Source organism: Camelus dromedarius, chromosome 16 (assembly GCF_036321535.1).
Source record: "Camelus dromedarius isolate mCamDro1 chromosome 16, mCamDro1.pat, whole genome shotgun sequence".
In the NCBI taxonomy this organism is placed as follows: domain Eukaryota; kingdom Metazoa; phylum Chordata; class Mammalia; order Artiodactyla; family Camelidae; genus Camelus; species Camelus dromedarius.
The window spans coordinates 45,706,324-45,724,376 of NC_087451.1; the positions used below are offsets into that span (position 1 = coordinate 45,706,324).

General features: G+C 52.3%; 2 protein-coding genes across 6 annotated transcripts in view; both read left to right on the plus strand.

The window, feature by feature from the left end:
• The window catches only part of SLC43A2 (solute carrier family 43 member 2), a 39,527-nt gene extending 33,296 nt beyond the window's left edge, over positions 1 to 6,231 (plus strand). For 3 of the 5 annotated variants that reach the window (XM_064495832.1, XM_064495831.1, XM_064495834.1), the window contains 2 exons: positions 398 to 521; positions 1,067 to 6,231. In XM_064495832.1, coding sequence (XP_064351902.1) covers positions 398 to 521; positions 1,067 to 1,228 — 286 coding nt within the window. In that variant the 3' untranslated portion in view covers positions 1,229 to 6,231. The other 2 variants (XM_064495833.1, XM_064495835.1) reach the window with 2 other exon arrangements.
• Positions 6,232 to 13,296: 7,065 nt separating this feature from the next.
• PITPNA (phosphatidylinositol transfer protein alpha) overlaps positions 13,297 to 18,053 on the plus strand; it is a 35,853-nt gene continuing 31,096 nt past the window's right edge. The window contains exons 1-2 of the mRNA XM_010978907.3: positions 13,297 to 13,554; positions 17,432 to 17,462. Coding sequence (XP_010977209.1) covers positions 13,535 to 13,554; positions 17,432 to 17,462 — 51 coding nt within the window. The 5' untranslated portion in view covers positions 13,297 to 13,534. The remainder of the gene's footprint in view (positions 13,555 to 17,431; positions 17,463 to 18,053) is intronic.

The window sequence follows — 18,053 nt, forward strand, 5'->3', positions numbered from 1 at the left end:
GGAAGTTGCGGCTGCCCTGGCAGAGTCTGAGGGAGTCGGCAGAGAGCTGTGATGCTGTGTTTCCGTGATTACACAATGCTCCTCTGGATGAGGGTGCAGCCGAGCCAGGCCCAGCCTCCAACCTGCTCCCTGGGCCAGCTTCCCAAGCCAGACTCCTGGCACTGCATTTTCCACTCAGTTGGGCCAGACACCCATGGGCTCCGGGGCACACCTAGGCGGGTTGGGGTCCTCCCTGGAGTCTGGGGCCTTGGGCTGGTCCGAAAGAGAAACTCACTTTGCAGAACTGCTCAGCCGAAAGTAATCCAGGGATGGGCGCCTACTGTTCTCTGAGGCTGAGGAGCATTTGGGAAGCCGAAGAGTGGCCCCTGTGGTGACAGGTTCTCTTCTGCCCTGGCAGGTACCCCTCCACGCAGTTTGGCAGCCTCACAGGCCTGCAGTCCCTGATCAGTGCACTCTTTGCTCTCCTGCAGCAGCCCCTGTTTCTGGCTATGATGGGTCCCCTCCAAGGAGACCCTCTGTGGGTAAGAAGGGTTGGGGGGCAGTGTGTTATGGGCATCTACCCTACTCTGCTGACTGGGATCTGGGAGCCCACTCAGAGGCTTTCAGAACCCCGGGGACGGCAATTTGGAACTTTGGTTAGGATTGGTTCAGGGACCCTTTGAGAAGGGGCAGGAGGGGCAGGAGGAGGATAGTGTTCTTTCTGGACCTGATTTTGAGGCAGATAGAACCGAGTTGCTGTCCCTGCTCCTCCAGCCAAGGGCCAAGATTCTTAACCAGGTGCTATAAGTTTGTCCCAATCCCGCTCCCCCACCCTGCCTCCTAGAGATTCAGATCAGCACGTTTGATTGGCCCATGGACAACGGGAATTCTGATGCTGGAATGTGGAGCGGCAGGGCCTTGGACCTCTTGAAACCTCTTGTTTGTTTCTCCTCTCCTCTCCTGGGACCTTCTCCCTGTTCCCAAATATGAGTGTGAGGAAGGGTCTGGAGCAGGGCTCTGCAGAGACCACAGCCCCCATCTGGTCCCTCATCCCTTGTGATGGCAACTCCCATCCCTGCCTCCGCAGGTGAATGTGGGGCTGCTTGTCCTGAGCATGCTGGGCTTCTGCCTCCCCCTCTACCTCATCTGCTACCGGCGCCAGCTGGAGAGGCAGCTGCAGCAGAAGAGGGAGGACGACAAGCTTTTCCTCAAGCTCAACGGCTCATCCAACCGGGAGGCTTTTGTGTAGCCCCTGCCACCTCAGAACTGCGGCCTCCCGCCCTTGCTTCATGACTCACCGATGTCCTCCTCCTCACCCTAGAGGACCTCCACGCACCCCCAGGATCCTCTCCTTCACCGTGTTGGAGTCCACACTCCTTCTCAGGCCCTGGTTCTGCCTCGGAGCTCTGCGGTGGAAGGATGGGTGAGGGCCCGGACAGGTGATGTTCCCACTGCCGGAAGCAGAGGCACCCTGGACATTGCTCTCCACCTTCGAGGGGTCCTGGAGCATGGGCTCCATGGAGGAGCCAGGAGGACCCCGGCAGGCAGGCTCTCTCCCCCAAGTGTCTGGTTTCTGCCTCTTGCCAAAGCAGAGGGGCCTGCCATCCACTGCCCACCACCTGCCCCTCGGCTGCATGTCCACCGACCACGCCTGCCTGAGGACAAAGGCTTGCACTGTCTGCACCCCCTCGCCTGGCCCCTCACCTCCTCCCCTGGCCAGTCTGAGCTGCCTGAGGAAGGAAGGACCCGCTTCCTGTTGTTGGTGCTAACTCCTTTGTGATTCCAGCCCCCTGTGGCCTGTCCGTGGCCTGTCCTCCTGTTCGAGGCCTGTGGAGAAGCTCCCCTGGCTTAAAGCCTGGAGAGGGGATGGAGGGCTGGAAGGTCTCATGTGGCTCAGGAGCCGGGGACAAGGCCGAGCAGCAGCCTCTTCTCTCCTCCCTCAGGGCCTGATCTGGGAGCACGAAGCCACTGCTGTCCTCTGTCCAGTCTGTGACCTGAAGGGAATTTGAGGGGCACCAGCAGGGCACGCGTGCGCGTGCGCGCACACACACACACCTGTTTTTGTTGGGGTGGGGGTGGCTGACAGACATAGAGGTCCAGGCCTGGGTGGGGAGGTTAATTTGTGAGAGGCCTGGGATTTGTGTAGTGTGGGCTGTGTGTATGCGTGCTGTGAATGAGAGATATGTGCGGGGTGGCAGTAGGTTGTGAGCTCTAGGTGTCTGCCCTTACCCTCCCAGAGTAGCACCCAGGAGCCAGTCTGGCTCAGGGCGGGGAGTGTGTCCCGGGCTGCAGGGTCGCAGCGCCCTCTGCTGGCAGACTCTCCCAGGGCCCTGGAGCTGTTTACCAGGGAGAGGCCACCCTTCCTCTGTCAGGCAGGCCTGGCTTCCTGACCCACTCACCTTGACTGCCCTCAGAAATGTGTCTGAGACTTCCTGGGAGCCCTGAGAAGGGTGGGTTGATTTTTAGGTTAATTGTTTTGTTTTGTTTTAAGTTTTATCAGACTCCTTTTTATAAAGCAATAAATCCATTTTCCTTCTCGTAAGGGATGCCCCTTCTAGCATATCAGTTAATGAATACATGTTCCTGTTTTGAGCTTGAGAAGGAAAGGCAAGACAAGACTTTCTTCTCCTGACTGGCCCAGTGGTACCCTGCTTCTCACCATCTCTCGGTATGATTGCTGTCTTGGGAGGGGCAGTGGGCAAGGAAAAGACCTTCCTCCCCCACCTCACCCCACTCCCCAAACAAACTGGGCCTGTGGGGACACCTTAGAAGTGTGGCCACCCCTTCTCTGCTGCTTATCCCAGCCACACAGGCTAATCCTGACCCCCTTTGATCCCTGCTCAGATTTCCTCACCAATCAGGTACCCTGAGGGTTCCTCCTGAGTTCAGGACACAGAGTGACCCCAGAGAGCCTCAGGCTCAAAGAAAACAGAGCCAACTGTGGTGGGAGGAGTGGGCGGACAACAGGAAGGGGCAGACCCAGGCCCAAACCCCAGCTTGGCCGTCACAGTCCAGTCCCTTGAACGCACGTCATCGCTCTAGGCTTCATAAGCAAATACTTGTTTTAAAAAGAGAGAATGAGATCCATGTTTCACAAAACATTCTTCAGAATGCTAGTTCTGGGAGATGTTAACGTTATTTTAATTCTTAAAAGTTTTATAGTCAGATTTGGGAAATGCTGAGATAAGGTCAAGTGAGTTCAGCACTAGTGGACTGTGTGGCTCTCCAGGCAGGCGTGGTGTGCAGCTGAGGAATGATTTTAACTATCAGCCTCTTCCATGTGTGGCCCAGGGACCACCTGCGGCAGGAGCTTCTGGCAGCTTGTTAACAATGTAGCCTCTGGGTCTTGCCTCTGACCTCGTGGGAATCTAGAGTCTCCACTTTGCTAAGCCCCACCTGGTGGTTCTGGTGGCTCCCCCAATGTTTGAGACCCACTGACAAAGGGGAGTGCAGCTGGGGAGGTGCTGATTGGCAAGGGCCCTTCCAGCTGGGAAGATGTTTTGAGGTTGTGGTGCCCAGGCCCCACCGAGGTGGCAGCTGCAGCCTCTTTCCCCCGTCTACCCTCAGGACGTGTGCACTTTGTGGGAAGAAGCAGGCATTGAGAAACCAGGATTCAGGGTGGAAGGTAGTCTAGGGCCAAATAGTGTGTGGCACTGTTAGAGGCATGAAAATGGGAGCAGGGTACCAGGTGGGTTGGGTGCCACACGCACCCCTAGTCCCATGTTTGTCATTTTGCCCTGACTGTACAGGGTGGATGGGTTACATATTTTCCTGTTGCTGTTGAATCATGCTGACAGTTCAGGGATTAAATAGATTACTATCTTCCCTACTTTACAGCTAGAAAAATTGAGGCCCAGGGAAGTGGAGTAACTTGCTCAAGGTTAGAGCTGGGACTCACATTCACATATGGTTTGTTTTTTTTTTTTTTCATATATGGTTCTTAAGTCACTGGAGCAGCCAAGACCCTATAGACCAGGACATTCCATTTAGAGTGGCAGGCCCAAGGGCCACCAGGCCTTGAGATCAGGGTGAAACAGCCTGAGGATGAGAAACAAACATAGGCATGGTCTCCGTGTCTTGGAGCCAAGAGCTTCCTTGGAGAGAGTTGGGTGAGCTCTACTTAGTAGAGTCATCTTGGTCCTAGAGGCTGATGGTAACTTGGGGGATCAAGTCTCTGGTTATTCCAGCCTCAAAGGTTTGCCGTGGGTTGGGGAGGGGACCACTGGCTGATCAAAGGCAGTGGGCACCATGTGGCCTCGGCCCTCTGTCTTCCCCCTCGTCCTCCAGGCTCCTGGTGGGAAGGAGCTGGAAGTGATGCCTGGCCCTGCGGTTTCAGTCAGAGCAAGGAGCAGAGCTGTGCCAGCCTCAGGAGTGTTGCCAGGAGCCCCGCTCTGCTCTAGTCTACCTGGGCTTGAGTCTAGGGGTTCCTTTGTGGTTGGCTTCCTCCAAACCCCCCAGCCTCTGCCTGCAGCTCTCACTCTTGGGCCTGTTCTAGGGAAAGTGCCAACCTTTGTAAAGGCCACAGATGGGGTTGTAGGTTGTGGGTTCCTTTCTGCTTTGCTCCATCTCCTTCCTGTCCTGTACCCAGCCTGGTGAAAAGAACTCGAGCCCTCCTCGTCCTGGCCCTGGGCTGCAGTCTGAGGAGGGCATCACACTGCTGCGGGCCCTAAGCACACTGAAAGTGGGGAGACATCCAGTACTGAGGGTTCACGTGCAGGACGATCCCAGACAGCGGCACAAACATTCAGCCCAGTGGAGTTTTTGATGCAATCGACCTTGGTGAATTGAAACAGATATGCAGCAGGGGTGGGTGATGGGGAGGGGGTCCAGCTGAGGGCCTCCTATGGTGAGGGGCTCCTGTCAGCGCACACTAAGAAGTTTTAACAGGTGGGCTTCTGGGGCTGTTGAAGCAACAGCTCCCCTCTGTCTGAGGGGGAATACAGTGGGATCTCATGGGTTCTGGGGCAGGAGGAGCCTTAGCTGTGGTGTATTAAGGATTAGGAGCCCAGGACCCCCAAAGTGAGGGTGTGGGTTTTCCACAGGCTGCAGCCCAATCCTGGGGTGGGGGACAGAGCCCATCCCCTGCCTGTGCCCTGACTCATTCCAAGCCCTGGGGCGAGGACACAGTGCCAGGAAGGAGGTACAGCATCCTCCCCGCGGGTGGCCTACTGCAGAGCAGGCCTCTCCCCACTGGCGGCAGCCACCACCTGTGCCCTTGGACTCTGCAGGCAGCATGTCCTGCCCTGAACTTAGTGCTCCTTAGCCTCCTGGGGCTGCCTCTGGCAGCTCCCTGCCCCTTGACCCTTCCCTCCCAAAGTGAGACTCTTTTCCTGTGCTGAGGAGGCAATGAGGGGAAGGGCAGTGGTTAGGGGCCACACCACATGTACTGTCTCAGTGACTTTAGGCAAGTCTTGAGCCTCAGTTTCCTCATCTGTAAAATGGAGGTAATACCCTCCCTGGGAGGCTAAGTGAACACGGACGTAAAGCAGTTGCACATTATTGTCCCTGGCATTTAATAGGCACTTAATAAGTTATAGCATTATTTTTGTGACCTAGAGGAGTGTAGATAGCACAGGGAATAAGGACCATCCCCACCCATGTAATAGGACACCTACTTTAGGCAGCTCTGACAGGACAGACTTGTGGCCAAGTAAAGGAGGTGAGGGCTGTTTCTGCTGACCCCTACCCTTCTCAGAACCCCCTCTTTAAGCAAAAGCCTTAAGAAGTTATTTCCTTGCTCACCTTTACATCTTTCACGTGCTGGTAAAAGACTTGGCCAAAACTCAAGATAATCTCTAAATGGTGGATGTCAGGTACTGTGACCTGCACACCACCTCCTTGTAAAACCGCTTGGCTGTGCCTCTGTGTGTTTGTGCATGTGTGTGCGCACGGGTCAAAGTCTGAGATGTATTCCGGGCACGTCAGGTGTGAACGCGTTTGGAGGAGTGTGTGGAAGGGAGCTTGTCTGTGTGCCTCTGCATGGATGAGGAAGAGGGAGTGGGTCTCGCCTCATTGAATCCCTTTTCGTTGCCGGAAAGACTTCGGCAGGCCCTGTCCAAGGACCTAGCCCAGACCCTCAGAGTGGTGCCTGAAGGGTTAATCTCTTCTCGAGTCAACCAGGGTCAATGCAGTGTCACTGACAACTCACTGACCCTGACTATTCCTGGCCCTTTGCTGTTTCTAGCACCTGGCTTACTTCTTGGCATACAGCAAGCACTCAATAAATGTCTGCTGAGAATGGCTAAGAACTGCTTCCTCCTTGGCACCAGTGTCCCTTTCTTTCTGAGTCACCCATCCTCTTGCCCCTTGTCTCTTATCTGTCATTCATCTGAAACGTGCTCCCTGACTTCCATCCATCCCGTCTGTTGCCTTCGCCATGGCCCAGCTTTGCTGATTTGGCCAGCCTTCTGCACTGTCACTTGAAGAGCTGGGGGAGGGACAGAGCAGAGAGCCTTTTGGGTGGGAAGCCCAAGGCTGCTTGTGGACTCTGGTTCTCAGGCGAGGGCTCATCCTTGCCCCTTTTCTTTTGTCCTAAGACAGTGGTCATGGGTATGCCTGCTCTTACAAGTTCCCCACCAACCTGGCCACCTTCCTGCCAGGGGCAATAGCAGCAGGAAAGAGGAGCCACTGGGCCATCCCAGAGAAGGCGCAGGGAGATCCCCACCACCAGGGAGGGAGAGGAAGGCCTGGAAGTCTGAGGCCTGGCTCTTCACCCTGTTGTGGTGGAGGGAGCTTGGGGTGGATGGTCTCAGGGGCCAGCTGGGGAAGGGGTGAGCCGCCGGCCCCCTGCACAACAGCCAGGAGGTGCTAGATGGATGTGCATGGGGATATGCATGGATATGTCAGGATTGCAAACTCAAAACCCGGGGCTCTGCCACAGCCCTTTGTTATTAACTTCATTTTCCCACTTTTGATCAAGACGTCACAGAGAAACACTTCTCTAATACAAGCAGAGCCACAGCATGAACTCTGGGGTGATACAGGGGCAGCTAGACCTTGACCTCCGTGCTAGGGACACAAGAGGTCTTGGTGGGGACTGTGGGGACCTGGAGGCCACAGCCCCATCTAGCAGGACGGCCTTGACACAGCTCTAACCAATTTCAGCTGGTGGGAACGAGCCCAGCGTTGTCTGACCTGATTTTTTTCGAGAGAAGCCAGAAGTCCTGAGTTTTATATAAAATTCCCAATTTTCAGATGCTGGATCAAAAAAAAATTTTTTTTTAATATCACAGCTGTTCAAATAGTTCTTCACTCTGTGCAGGCCAAACACTGTCAGAGGCGGGGAGAGAAGAGAGGAGGTAGAGGACACCTCATCTCCTAGGTGCCCAGAGTCACTGCTGTCTCCACTCCAGCAGGTGTTATGTCTGTCTTGTATTAGACTTTGGCCCTGCGTGGACTGGGACCTTTTCCTTTCCACTTTTGTCTCCCCCCGCCAGGTGCATAATGAATGCCATTGAGTGAGCAAATTGTTAAACACACTAGTCTGGCTTCCAGACTGACCAGCAGTCCCTGTTTAGTGACAGGGAATCATCAGGCCCAGCTCAGGGCAGAGCCAGCCACCCGCACAGGCCCAGGTCCCTGCCCACGGCCCGGCTCAGAGGCAGGCTAGGCAGCCGGGGTCACACATTGTCTGCTCTCTGTCTGTCTCCCTGCTAGAACTGGGGACTCTCCCTGAGAGCGCGCACACAAGCTGCCTTGGTCACCTCCATACCGCCATGCCTCGGGTGGTGCCTGGCATGGAACAGCTGATCAATAAATATTTGAAGGTTGAAATTCAAAAAGAGAGAGACAGAAATAAACCGAAAAGAGGCTGAAATAGACTGAGACAGAGGTTAGGAGAAAAGCATGTTCTCACCAGCCAGGAAGGGATACAGAGCAGAAGATGGAAAGAATGAAATACAGTCTCCCCGAGATACCCGGAGATGGGTTACCGGTGTGGCTATGACCAAGGCGGTAACAAGGGCCAGCCAGCCAGGAGGCACTTCGCAGGAGACAGAACTGTAAGACGCACAGACTCCAAGACAAAGGCAAGAGAGAGAGAGCAAGATGGAACAGAAAAAGAGACAAAGAAGGGAAAGGGACACAGTGCAAAGGGAAGCTGAAAGAAACACCGGCTGAAGATGCATTACCCAGAGTGACAAAGACTGAGATGGTAGGGATGGAGAGAGACAGAGAGGGAGACACAGAGGGAGGCAGAGAGAGGAGAGACAAGAAGAGAGCTGCAGAGAGACAGAGAGAGAAGAGAGAACGGGAGAGGAGAGACAGAGGGAGAGTTACAGAGAGACAGGGAGAGAGGCAGCAGGGTCTAAGAGAGCAAAGAGATAGAGAGGGAGATATAGGGAAGAAGAGACAAAGATACAGAGAGACTTTAAGAGGCGAGATAGAAAGAGAGACAGAGATACAAAGAGATGGAGGGGTGAGAGAGAAGGGGTGGGTAGATAGAGAGATGAAGAGAAGACAGGTACAGATAGAGGGGGAGAGAAGGAGAGAGACAAGTGAGACAGAAAGATCACCGGGACACTGGAGGTTCCCTTCCTTCTGTCCTGTTCAGCCCGGCGCATGGAGAAGTAGCTTTGAGGGGCAGTAATGTCCACCCCTCCTTCCTCCCAGCACCCCTTCCTCTGGAACAATAATATGGAAATGTGCCACTCTGCATGAAATTGCTTTTTACACATCGCTTTGTCCACTGATGCCCAGCAATCCCGAAAGGCAGCCATGATCACGGTCCCCATTTTACAAATAAAGGAGCTGAGACCCAAAGAGTTTAAGCAACTTGCACAAGGTCACACAGGTAGGAAGCAGTAGGGTTGGGACTCCCGGGCACCAGGCATCAGGGGGGTCTGTTCCCACAATGGGACTGTTGGCTCACAGCAGGCACACTGAGAAAGCTGTGGCCCCTGCATGTAAGGCCTAATTCTTATGCACACCTGAAGCAAAGCTTCATAGAATAAGAGATGTAAGAAACAGAGCAAGTGAAAACCAAAAATGTGGGGGAATAAATGCAGACCTTGTTCAGACACTTAATGTATTTATAATAAACTATGAAATAATATTTTTAGATGATTAGGGAAATCTGAATATGAACTGCATATGAGATGAGATCAAGAAATTATTAATTTTGTTCAGTATGATCGTGGCCTTGTGGATTCGTAAGAAAACATTCACATTTCTAGAATGTACACAGAAACATGGAGGGCGGAGATGTCTGAGATCTGTTTTAAAATGTTTCAGCAAAGAGATGAAGCAAGAGTGGCCAAATCTCCCTAACAGGGGATTTCTGTGCGATGAGGAGTGGGTGTTCCTTAAGGCCCACGGGATGGAGTTACAGTTCTTGAACTTGGCACTCAAGTCCCCACACTCTGTCCTGCCTGTGTGTGTGCCGGCCACATACGCCATTCCTGCTGCGACCAGGGGCTCTAGTCGCCTCCCCACCCGCCAAATTCCACCCGTGTAGAATCCTGCCTCTGCACCATTGCAGATGGTCCTTTCCCTCCGAATATGCCATTCCCCTTTCCTAGCCGAATCTGGCTCAAATTCCCCTTATCCAGAGACACTTCCTACGTCTCTCCAGCCCAGAGCCCTCTCCTGGGACCCTCCCCAGCACTGTTCCTTGTGTCACACATGGTCACTTTTATGGCCACCTTGAGTCACTAGGTAGTTTTCTGCAGGTACAAGACCTCCTCCTCAGGAGCGCCTCCAGATAAGAGACTGTTTCTCAAGTATTTTAATGGCTGTTTCATTTTTTATTTCCCCTAGTGCCCTGCACGGCCCTCCAAGCTCCCTTCTCCCAATTGTTTTTTTTTTTAACATTTTTTATTGATTTATAATCATTTTACAATGTTGTGTCAAATTCCAGTGTAGAGCACAATTTTTCAACTATACATGAACATATATATACTCATTGTCACATTCCTTTCTCTGTGAGCTACCATAAGATCTTGTATATATTTCCCTGTGCTATACAGTAGAATCTTGTTTATCTATTCTACAATTTTGAAATCCCAGTCTGTCTCTTCCCACCCCCCACCCCCTGGGCAACCACAAATCTGTAGTCTACGTCTATGAGTCTATTTCTGTTTTGTATTTATGCTTTTGTTTGTTTGTTTGTTTTAGATTCCACATATGAGCGATCTCATATGGTATTTTTCTTTCTCTTTCTGGCTTACTTCACTTAGAATGACATTCTCCAGGAGCATCCATGTTGCTGCAAATGGCGTTATGTTGTCGGTTTTTATGGCTGAATAGTATTCCATTGTATAAATATACCACGTCTTCTTCATCCAGTCACCTGTTGATGGACATTTAGGCTGTTTCCATGTCTTGGCTATTGTAAATAATGCTGCTATGAACATTGGGATGCAGGTGTCATCCTGAAGTAGGGTTCCTTCTGAATATATGCCCAGGAGCAGGATTCCTGGGTCATACGGTAAGTTTATTCCTAGTCTTTTGAGGAATCTCCATACTATTTTCCACAGTGGCTGTACCAAACTGCATTCCTACCAGTAGTGTAGGAGCGTTCCCTTTTCTCCAGTCTCTCCAGCATTTGTCATTTGTGGACTTTTGAATGATGGGCATTCTGACTGGTGTGAGGTGATACCTCATTGTAGTTTTGATTTGCCTTCTCTCAATTCTTATTTAAGTCTCTGCCTAAACATGGCTTCTTCTCAGAGTCTTCCCTGACCACCTAATGAACACCGTCTCCCTGTTCAGCCTCTTCATAACGTTCGCCTCTACTTGAATTTATTTCTGTGTTTGTTTATATTCTGCTTTGCCCCAGTGAACAAGGGAAGGATCTTGTTTTTCTTGGTCACCCCTGTGTCCTGAGTGCCTAGAAAAAGGCCCAGGACAGGGACAGGAGCTCTTTATTTATTTTTTTTTTAATTTAACAGAGCTCCTGGGGATTGAACCCAGGACCTCATGCATGTTAAGCATACGCTCTACCACTGAGTTATTTCCCTCCTCCCTTAATCATTATTTATTGAGTGAATGAGTAGATGTAGTTTTGCCAACTAGACTGTAAACTCCAGACAATAGGGATCGGTTACTTCCTAGAAAGAGTCAGCACTAGGCAATTATTAAATAACTATTTCTTGTTATTATGTAGGAGAAAAAACTCTATGCTGAGGGGCCAGGGGACCAGGATCCAGGCCACTCATTTGATCTTGGACTTTGGGTCATAATGTCTCCTCTTTTGGTCTTCCCTGGAGGGGGTTGAGCTTGGGCTTGGATTTCTGGGGCAATCCACTCTCCCATCCTAGGCAGATGTTGACAGCCAACAAGTGCAATATTTGGCTGTCCTGGGGCACCAGTCACAGCTTGATGGCAACATGGCCACCTGCTCCACTCTCCCTTCCCAAGTCTCTGTCTTGGGCAATTCGCTTACCATTACCTGGGTGCCCCTTGAGTCCAAGGCTTGAGTTGTTACAGAATGTAAGTTCATGTGCCCGATGCACAGTGAAGCCAAACTGACAATCAGACTTTGGAACAGAGAAAGGTTTATTGCAGGGCCAAGCAAGGAGAACAAATAGCTCGGGCTTAAAAACCCCACGGTTTTCTGGGAGAAGTGTTTATATGCAAAATTTGGGGTGAGGGCTGCAGGGTGTATGACTTCCTTGATTGGTTGATGGTTAGGTAACAGGACAGTGTTCCAGGGATGTTGTGAAGTTACCATCCTCCGCCTGGGTGGAGGCCTTAGTTCCTGCAGAAGAACTCAAAGATATAGCTATGTATACTCCTCGAGGAGGAACCAAGACCCTGCCCCAAGACTGCCCTATTGTTTCTTGACTATTCCTCCCTAGTTTCTGGACTCCTTCCCTTCCCTGATTAGCAAATGTTTGAATCTGCCCTTTGGAACGTGGGGAAGGTCTGGGAGGCTGAACAAAGCCTACTTCGTACAAACAAGAAACAGGGGACAAGGAAAGGATTTGTACCGGGGAAGGCCCCACAGAGCCTCTGTCTGCCTTCCCCATGTCCTCCTGAAGGCAGTGCTGTCCACCTAGGCTCCCAGTCCAGAAAACTGGTTAGTTTTCACCTCTCCTTTCTCATTCTCACTCTGTCAGCCAATTAGTCAACAACTCTTGCTGATTTTACCTCCTGAGTTGCTCCTGAACCCATCTCTCCTTTTTTCTCCCTTTCCCATCACTGCCACAGTCCAGGTCCCCTGGACTTCTGCAGAGGCCTCCTCACTAGTCTCCTTGCCTCTGCTCTGGTTCCCTCAATCCCCTTTTCACCCAAATGTCAGAGTGAGCCTTCAAACACCAAACCTGCTTAATGCCCATAAATGCCCGCTCATGCCCTTAGGATAGACTTCACACATCACACTCCTGGAACTGCGTCTGGCCCCAACCCTCACCCCACCCCCAACTCCTACAGCTCCTCAGCCCCCAAAGTCACACCCTATCACTTCTTTCAGTTCCCTGTAATGCGCAAGCTTGCCCCCAGGTCTCCAGCCTTTGCATTTACTGCATGGTACCCCTTCCCCTCCCAAGCTCCTGTAGAGCTCAGTTTAGAACCTCCTCCTCCAGATTGCCTTTGCTGACTGCTGACTACACCTCTGGGCTGTAATCCCACCAAACCGGTGTTTCACCTTTCACAGCCCCTTTCATCCTAACTACCTGGCTGTCCCTCCACCCACCCACCCACCTCCCCTACTTGACCTTGAGTTCCCTAAGGGCTAGATGGTATCTGTCTTGTTCACTCTCTCAATAAAAACACAGATTTTGATACACAGCAGGCAATTAGCAAATATTTTTTCTTTTTTATTATTTTTTCTTTTTCTTTTCTTTAATTTTTTTTTTTTTTTTTTTAGCAAATAGTTTTTGGATGGATGACATTACACAAAGACAACAGGGTGAAAATCTCGGCCAAATCACATGCTAGTTTTGGACTTGAGCAACTCTCTTAACCTATGCCTCCTCCTCACCTGTTAATGGGGACTGTAATAATATACTTCTGGCGGGGTTGCCGTGAGGAGTCATGCCCTTAGAAGAGTATGTGCATGTAAACTTGGCCATTATTAATTAATATTTTTTTGACACAACCTAGATCTCAAATCACACCATCAGGGAGGTCCAGACATACAGGTGCATCTGTTTCGACTACAGGTGAGAAGTCACCCCTAGGACCCTGCGTGACACCTCGGTGTCGGCTCCGCCTACTGCCAGGGTCTGGCGCACGACCCGGACCCACCCCGGACACGAATGCCTACAGCGCTACCCATTTAAGGACGGGAGGGGGCGGGCCGGGGAAGGCTCCGCCTCTGCGCTGAGGTCAGCGCGCAGCGCGGCGTGTGACGCTCTGGTTGCCGCAGAGACGCCCCGCCCCCGCGCGGCGCTGCGGAACCGGAGCTCCGGGCGGCGTCGGTAGCCGCGCGGGAGTCGGCGAGGCCGGGGCGGCAGGAGTCGGCGCGGCGACTGCAGCGAGAGCGGCGGGACGGAGCAGACCACGACGAAGACGCGCAAGCAGCCAGGCCGGGCCGGGCCACGGGGAGAGCGGCCGCCGGGAAGCGAACCGGAGGCCGGGCAGGCAGCGGGCAGCCGCCGAGCCGCGAAGCGACATGGTGCTGCTCAAGGAGTAGTGAGTGTCCGGCCGGCCGTGAGGAAGCGAGGAAGGAGGGAGAGTCGAGGATGACGACCAGGGAGGCTGCTGGCCTGGCGGAGGGGATGCAGCGGCTGGACGGGGCCCGACGGGACGGAGAGCGCTGGATAGGCTGTTGGGCGGCACAGCAGGGGCTGAGGGGACAACGAGGGCCAAATAGGGCCCGAGGTGGGCCCAACGAAGATAGAGAGGGACAGACAGCACCTGAGGTGGGACCCAAGGGGCAGTGAGGGCCGAATAGGCCTGAGGAGAGGCCGAGGGGACAAAGAGGGCCGGACAGGCCTGAGATGGGGTCAAGGGGACAGTGAGAGGCAGACCGGGCATGAGGAGGGCCTGAGGGGGCTGAGCACTGGATGAGATGTGGGGTGGCCCTCGAGTGGAGGTTGAGGGATGAAGGGACCAGCCAGAGCTGCAGGACCCACGATAGAGGGAGGAGTTGTCTGAGGGGCTGAGGAACAGTTAGACTGGGGCAGGTAGGGCTGGCTATCCTGCCAGTGTTGGGAGGGGTTTGGGCTGAACAGTACCAAGGGGCACTGGGAGATTAGATAAGACAGCTTCAAGAATGGAGTTGAGATGATGAGGAGGAGTGTTGAGGGCAGCCTGGGGTCTGAGGAGTGGCTGCCTTAGGCATCAGGATTGTAATAAGTAGACACTGGAAAAGGACTAGGGAGTCAGGACCAGGCTGAGTGACAGGGGAAGGGGCTAAGGAGATAGCAGAGGGGACTGGTGGTGTAACATGGTGCCCAAGTGATGGGCACAGGGGAGGAGGTATTTGGAAAAGAGCTTAGAGTGATTGCTTGGGACTTGGGGACACTTGGTGAGGAGTCCAGAAAATATTGGTCAGGGGCTGAAGTGATACTAAGGAGTTATGGTAATGGAGGGGGCCAGGATGTTACCTGGAAGGAGGGCAGTTTGGGAAGAGAGAGTGCTCATGAATGAATATGCATGTTACTAGGGTGGGGGACAGGGCCAGCCTATCTCAGGGATTCTCAGTCTTGGTGCAAAGGGATAGGGAAATTGCTTTGAGGAATTTGGGAGGTTTTCATAAAGCCATTGACTGAGGAAAGACAGTGAAGTGTGAGGGAGTTTCTGAGTAGTGCCTGGAGGGTGGGAAACGAGTGTCTTCTGGTAGGAGTTTCAGGGAGATGGGCTAGCTCCTGAAATCGGGGGAACTGGACGACGGGGTAGATGTTTTGATTGCTAAATCTTTCAAATACAAGATGACCCATTCCTGAAGCTCCAAGTAAACATCTTAGGACTTTTTTCTTCAAAGAGGAGAGATTGGGGGGGTGGGGAGAGGAGTGATTGGATGTGTCTGTGCAGAACTTACAGTGAAACTGTGCTTCCCTGGAGGGGAGGGCAAGTGGGCAGCACTGGGCCAGAAGCCCAGGAGGTCCAGAAGAGGAAGATGTGCGGGTAGAGAGCAACTGGTGGAACTCACTTGGTAGCCAGGCAGGTGTGCAGAGAGAGCTGTTTCCATTTTGTCAGTGAATGGACTTTGCCCCCATTCTATCCAGCTTGCTCCTTGAAGGTGTTTAGGACATTTAAGACATAGTGCGGAGCTTTGGATAGCAAAGGAAACAGAGACCCAGGTGTCATCCCAGCTTGACTCCTCATCTGAAGAGCATTATTTTGAAGCCCCTCCACCTCTCTTTCTTGACATCCAATCTGATGCTGATCCGGCCAGAGTGCAGAGCTTTGTGTGGTGAGGAGGAAGAGCCTGGGGAAGCCAATGGGAGGAGAGCATGGTGCTCTTTGGATTTTAGTCTTGACACTCCGGATGATAGACTCTTCCCATTCTCCTGATTCTTTGTTCTGTTCCCAGTTGAATCCTAGAATCTATAGAAACCTGTAGTTTTTGTAAAGAAGGCCAGGCAGGGAAGGGAAAGGACATTCAGAAGAGATCTGAGTGAGTTTTGAAGAGAGGTCCTCCCTTCCCAGTCTTTGTTCTACTCCCCTTGAAGCCTGCCAGGGAAAGGCCCAAGGTGCCAGTGATGCAGAGCCTGTCTGGCACCTGCGCTTCCTTCCTGCCCAACTTGTGCCCTGTGTGTGCTTGGGTGCATGTGTGCATCCCTGGGCGAGGGACCAGGATGGGGGACCAGGACGGGGGACCAGGACGGGGTCATCGGAGACACTTGGCTATGGCTGCAGTGCTGCAGCTCTGGGGAGAGTGCGAGTGAAGGTCACACTGAAGTGAGCACGGCTCCAGTCCCAGCCCCGCACTGCCTCTGTGGCCCTGTCCTTTGGAATTGCACCCTCTCGCTGCTGAAGTGGTTTTGCTCCCAAGGAGCCAGGGAGGAACATCGGGGGTGCAGCTGTAACATAGCTGCCTCAGAGCATCCTATCAGGAACTGGCTGATACCAGTCTCTTTTGAGGGAAGACTTGGTGCCCACCCAGGGCCTGAAGGTCGTCCCTGTTGATTTTTCTGACACTTCCTCTGACAGGATTCTCCTTGATTTGATGTCTGCAAATTCTAGGATGTGATTTTTACTGCTGTTCTTGAAGATAAAAGGCTTATTGTTTTCTAGGAAGTTTCTTCTGAGGGTGGAGAAATTGTGACCTCCAAGTTGGAAGTATTTTTCTGCACCGTCGGCTTTCTCTAATGGGAGGAGAGCAATAGTGGCAGCAGCCAGTGACCTGCAGAATTTACATTATTTGAGACATTCTGGAGGAGGGGGTTAGCAGGCAGTAAAGACTTGGAGCCCATTTTGCTTTTCCTGCTACTTTTCTGCTCGATGCCTTGCCTTGAGTGTGATGTTTTTCCCGGACCCCTCTGGGTGCTTCTTGCTATCTGGGGGACCTTTGTGGGACTACAAAATAATGAGCAGGCTATTTACCAGCCTGGAGCGAGGATTCCGATTGGCAGAAGCACTGCATAGGAAGGAGAGCATAGCAGCACATGCTTCACCAAACACGCAAGATGCAGGAGGCTCCAGGGGTTCCAGCTAGGGTCTGGGGACTAAGAATCTAAGCTTGGGAGCTGGCTTGATTTGTAGGAACACAACCCAGCATTTTTGTCTCAGCTCTCAGACCTCTCAGCTCTGAACTGGGGATTGGCCATTGCTCTTCGTTACAAATACAAGTCCCCCCAAGGCGGGCTGCTGGCCCTCACACCTCTGTGTGTGGAATTCTGACCAGTGTGGAACTTTGCTGACCATGCCTTCTCCATCAGGTGATTGATTGGTGGTGCATCCAATGATTGGTGGTCATTGAAATAGAGAAGAAGGAAAAGAAAGTGATCAGTTGGGGTGCCTTTGGACAGCTTCTGAAGGTCAGGACACAAGTCAGTTGTCTTCTCTTGGTGGCTTTGTGGTAGTAGCTTATATCGTAATTATCTGGCCCCAGAGCAGAGATGGTTGATGTGTTCTCAGGGTGATTAAGCTTCAGAGGAGTTTGACCCCTTCCTAGCCTTTCACACCTTAAGGACTGTTGTTGGGAGGTTGGGTCCACAGAGATGTAAATCCCCAGTGCCTGCGTCCTTGGGTCTGAATCTTCATTTTGGCTTCTGAGTTTGCAGGGATGGGTGCTCCTATGTTAACCTCTCTCTTTTACTAGAGTCACTGATAAGTTTTGTTGGGGGAGACATTGGGGAGAGGAAGAAGAAGACAGCTCCAAATGTGAGTCAGAGGCCTGAGAAGTAGCTGGTGAAGGGACAGGTTTGCACTGAATCACAGGGTTCTAAGTGGGATGCCAGCAGGGACAGAGGGGCCTAGACTCAGGGGGCCATTCTCTGCTGGGTTTTTGACGGTGAAATGTAGGGTCATAGGCAGCAAAACATTTAATACTTTTCTAAGATGATGCTTTAAGAGCAGGTTTCAGAGCCTGATGTTGATACTGTTTTTCTCTCTCTCGTAGTCGAGTCATCCTGCCTGTGTCTGTAGAAGAGGTAAGTCCCTTTTCTTCCATTTTATCCATAGTTGGATGTAATTGCTTGTGACCCTTAGCTCACTTGGGCTCCAGGTGGCCTATGCTAGTATCTATGTGGTTTTCATGTTTGTTCTAGCATAGAGATAATCAGTACCCGATGTGAATTTTCCTGGTGCAGTTTTCAGTTGATGGAAGGCATTTACGTATCTGGGCAACTATGTATGACCTGCCTCGAGCTGCTGGCCTGCTAGATAACTTTGAATAGACACTAAACTGACCCCTCTTACCTGCTGGGACTCTGCCTGTCTGGGGACATGTTATTGAGGGGGTTAAGTATGTATATTTCTGGGACCTCCATGACTCAACAGGGAAGTGTGCCTGGTTATCTCTGGTTGTGCAACAAACCAGCAAGACTGGAAACCTCTGAGGCCCTCTCGAGGCACGCTCTGGGTGACTCCTGGAAAGACCAAGGCCTGGAACCCTCCTTTTATGGAGGGCAGAGAATGGCAGATGGACTTGGCTTGCCCTCTGTCCTTTTATGGTTCTTGGGCTTGACGTCCCTGTGTATGGGGATCTGGCAGGATTTGCCACAAGAAGGTTCATAGGCCAT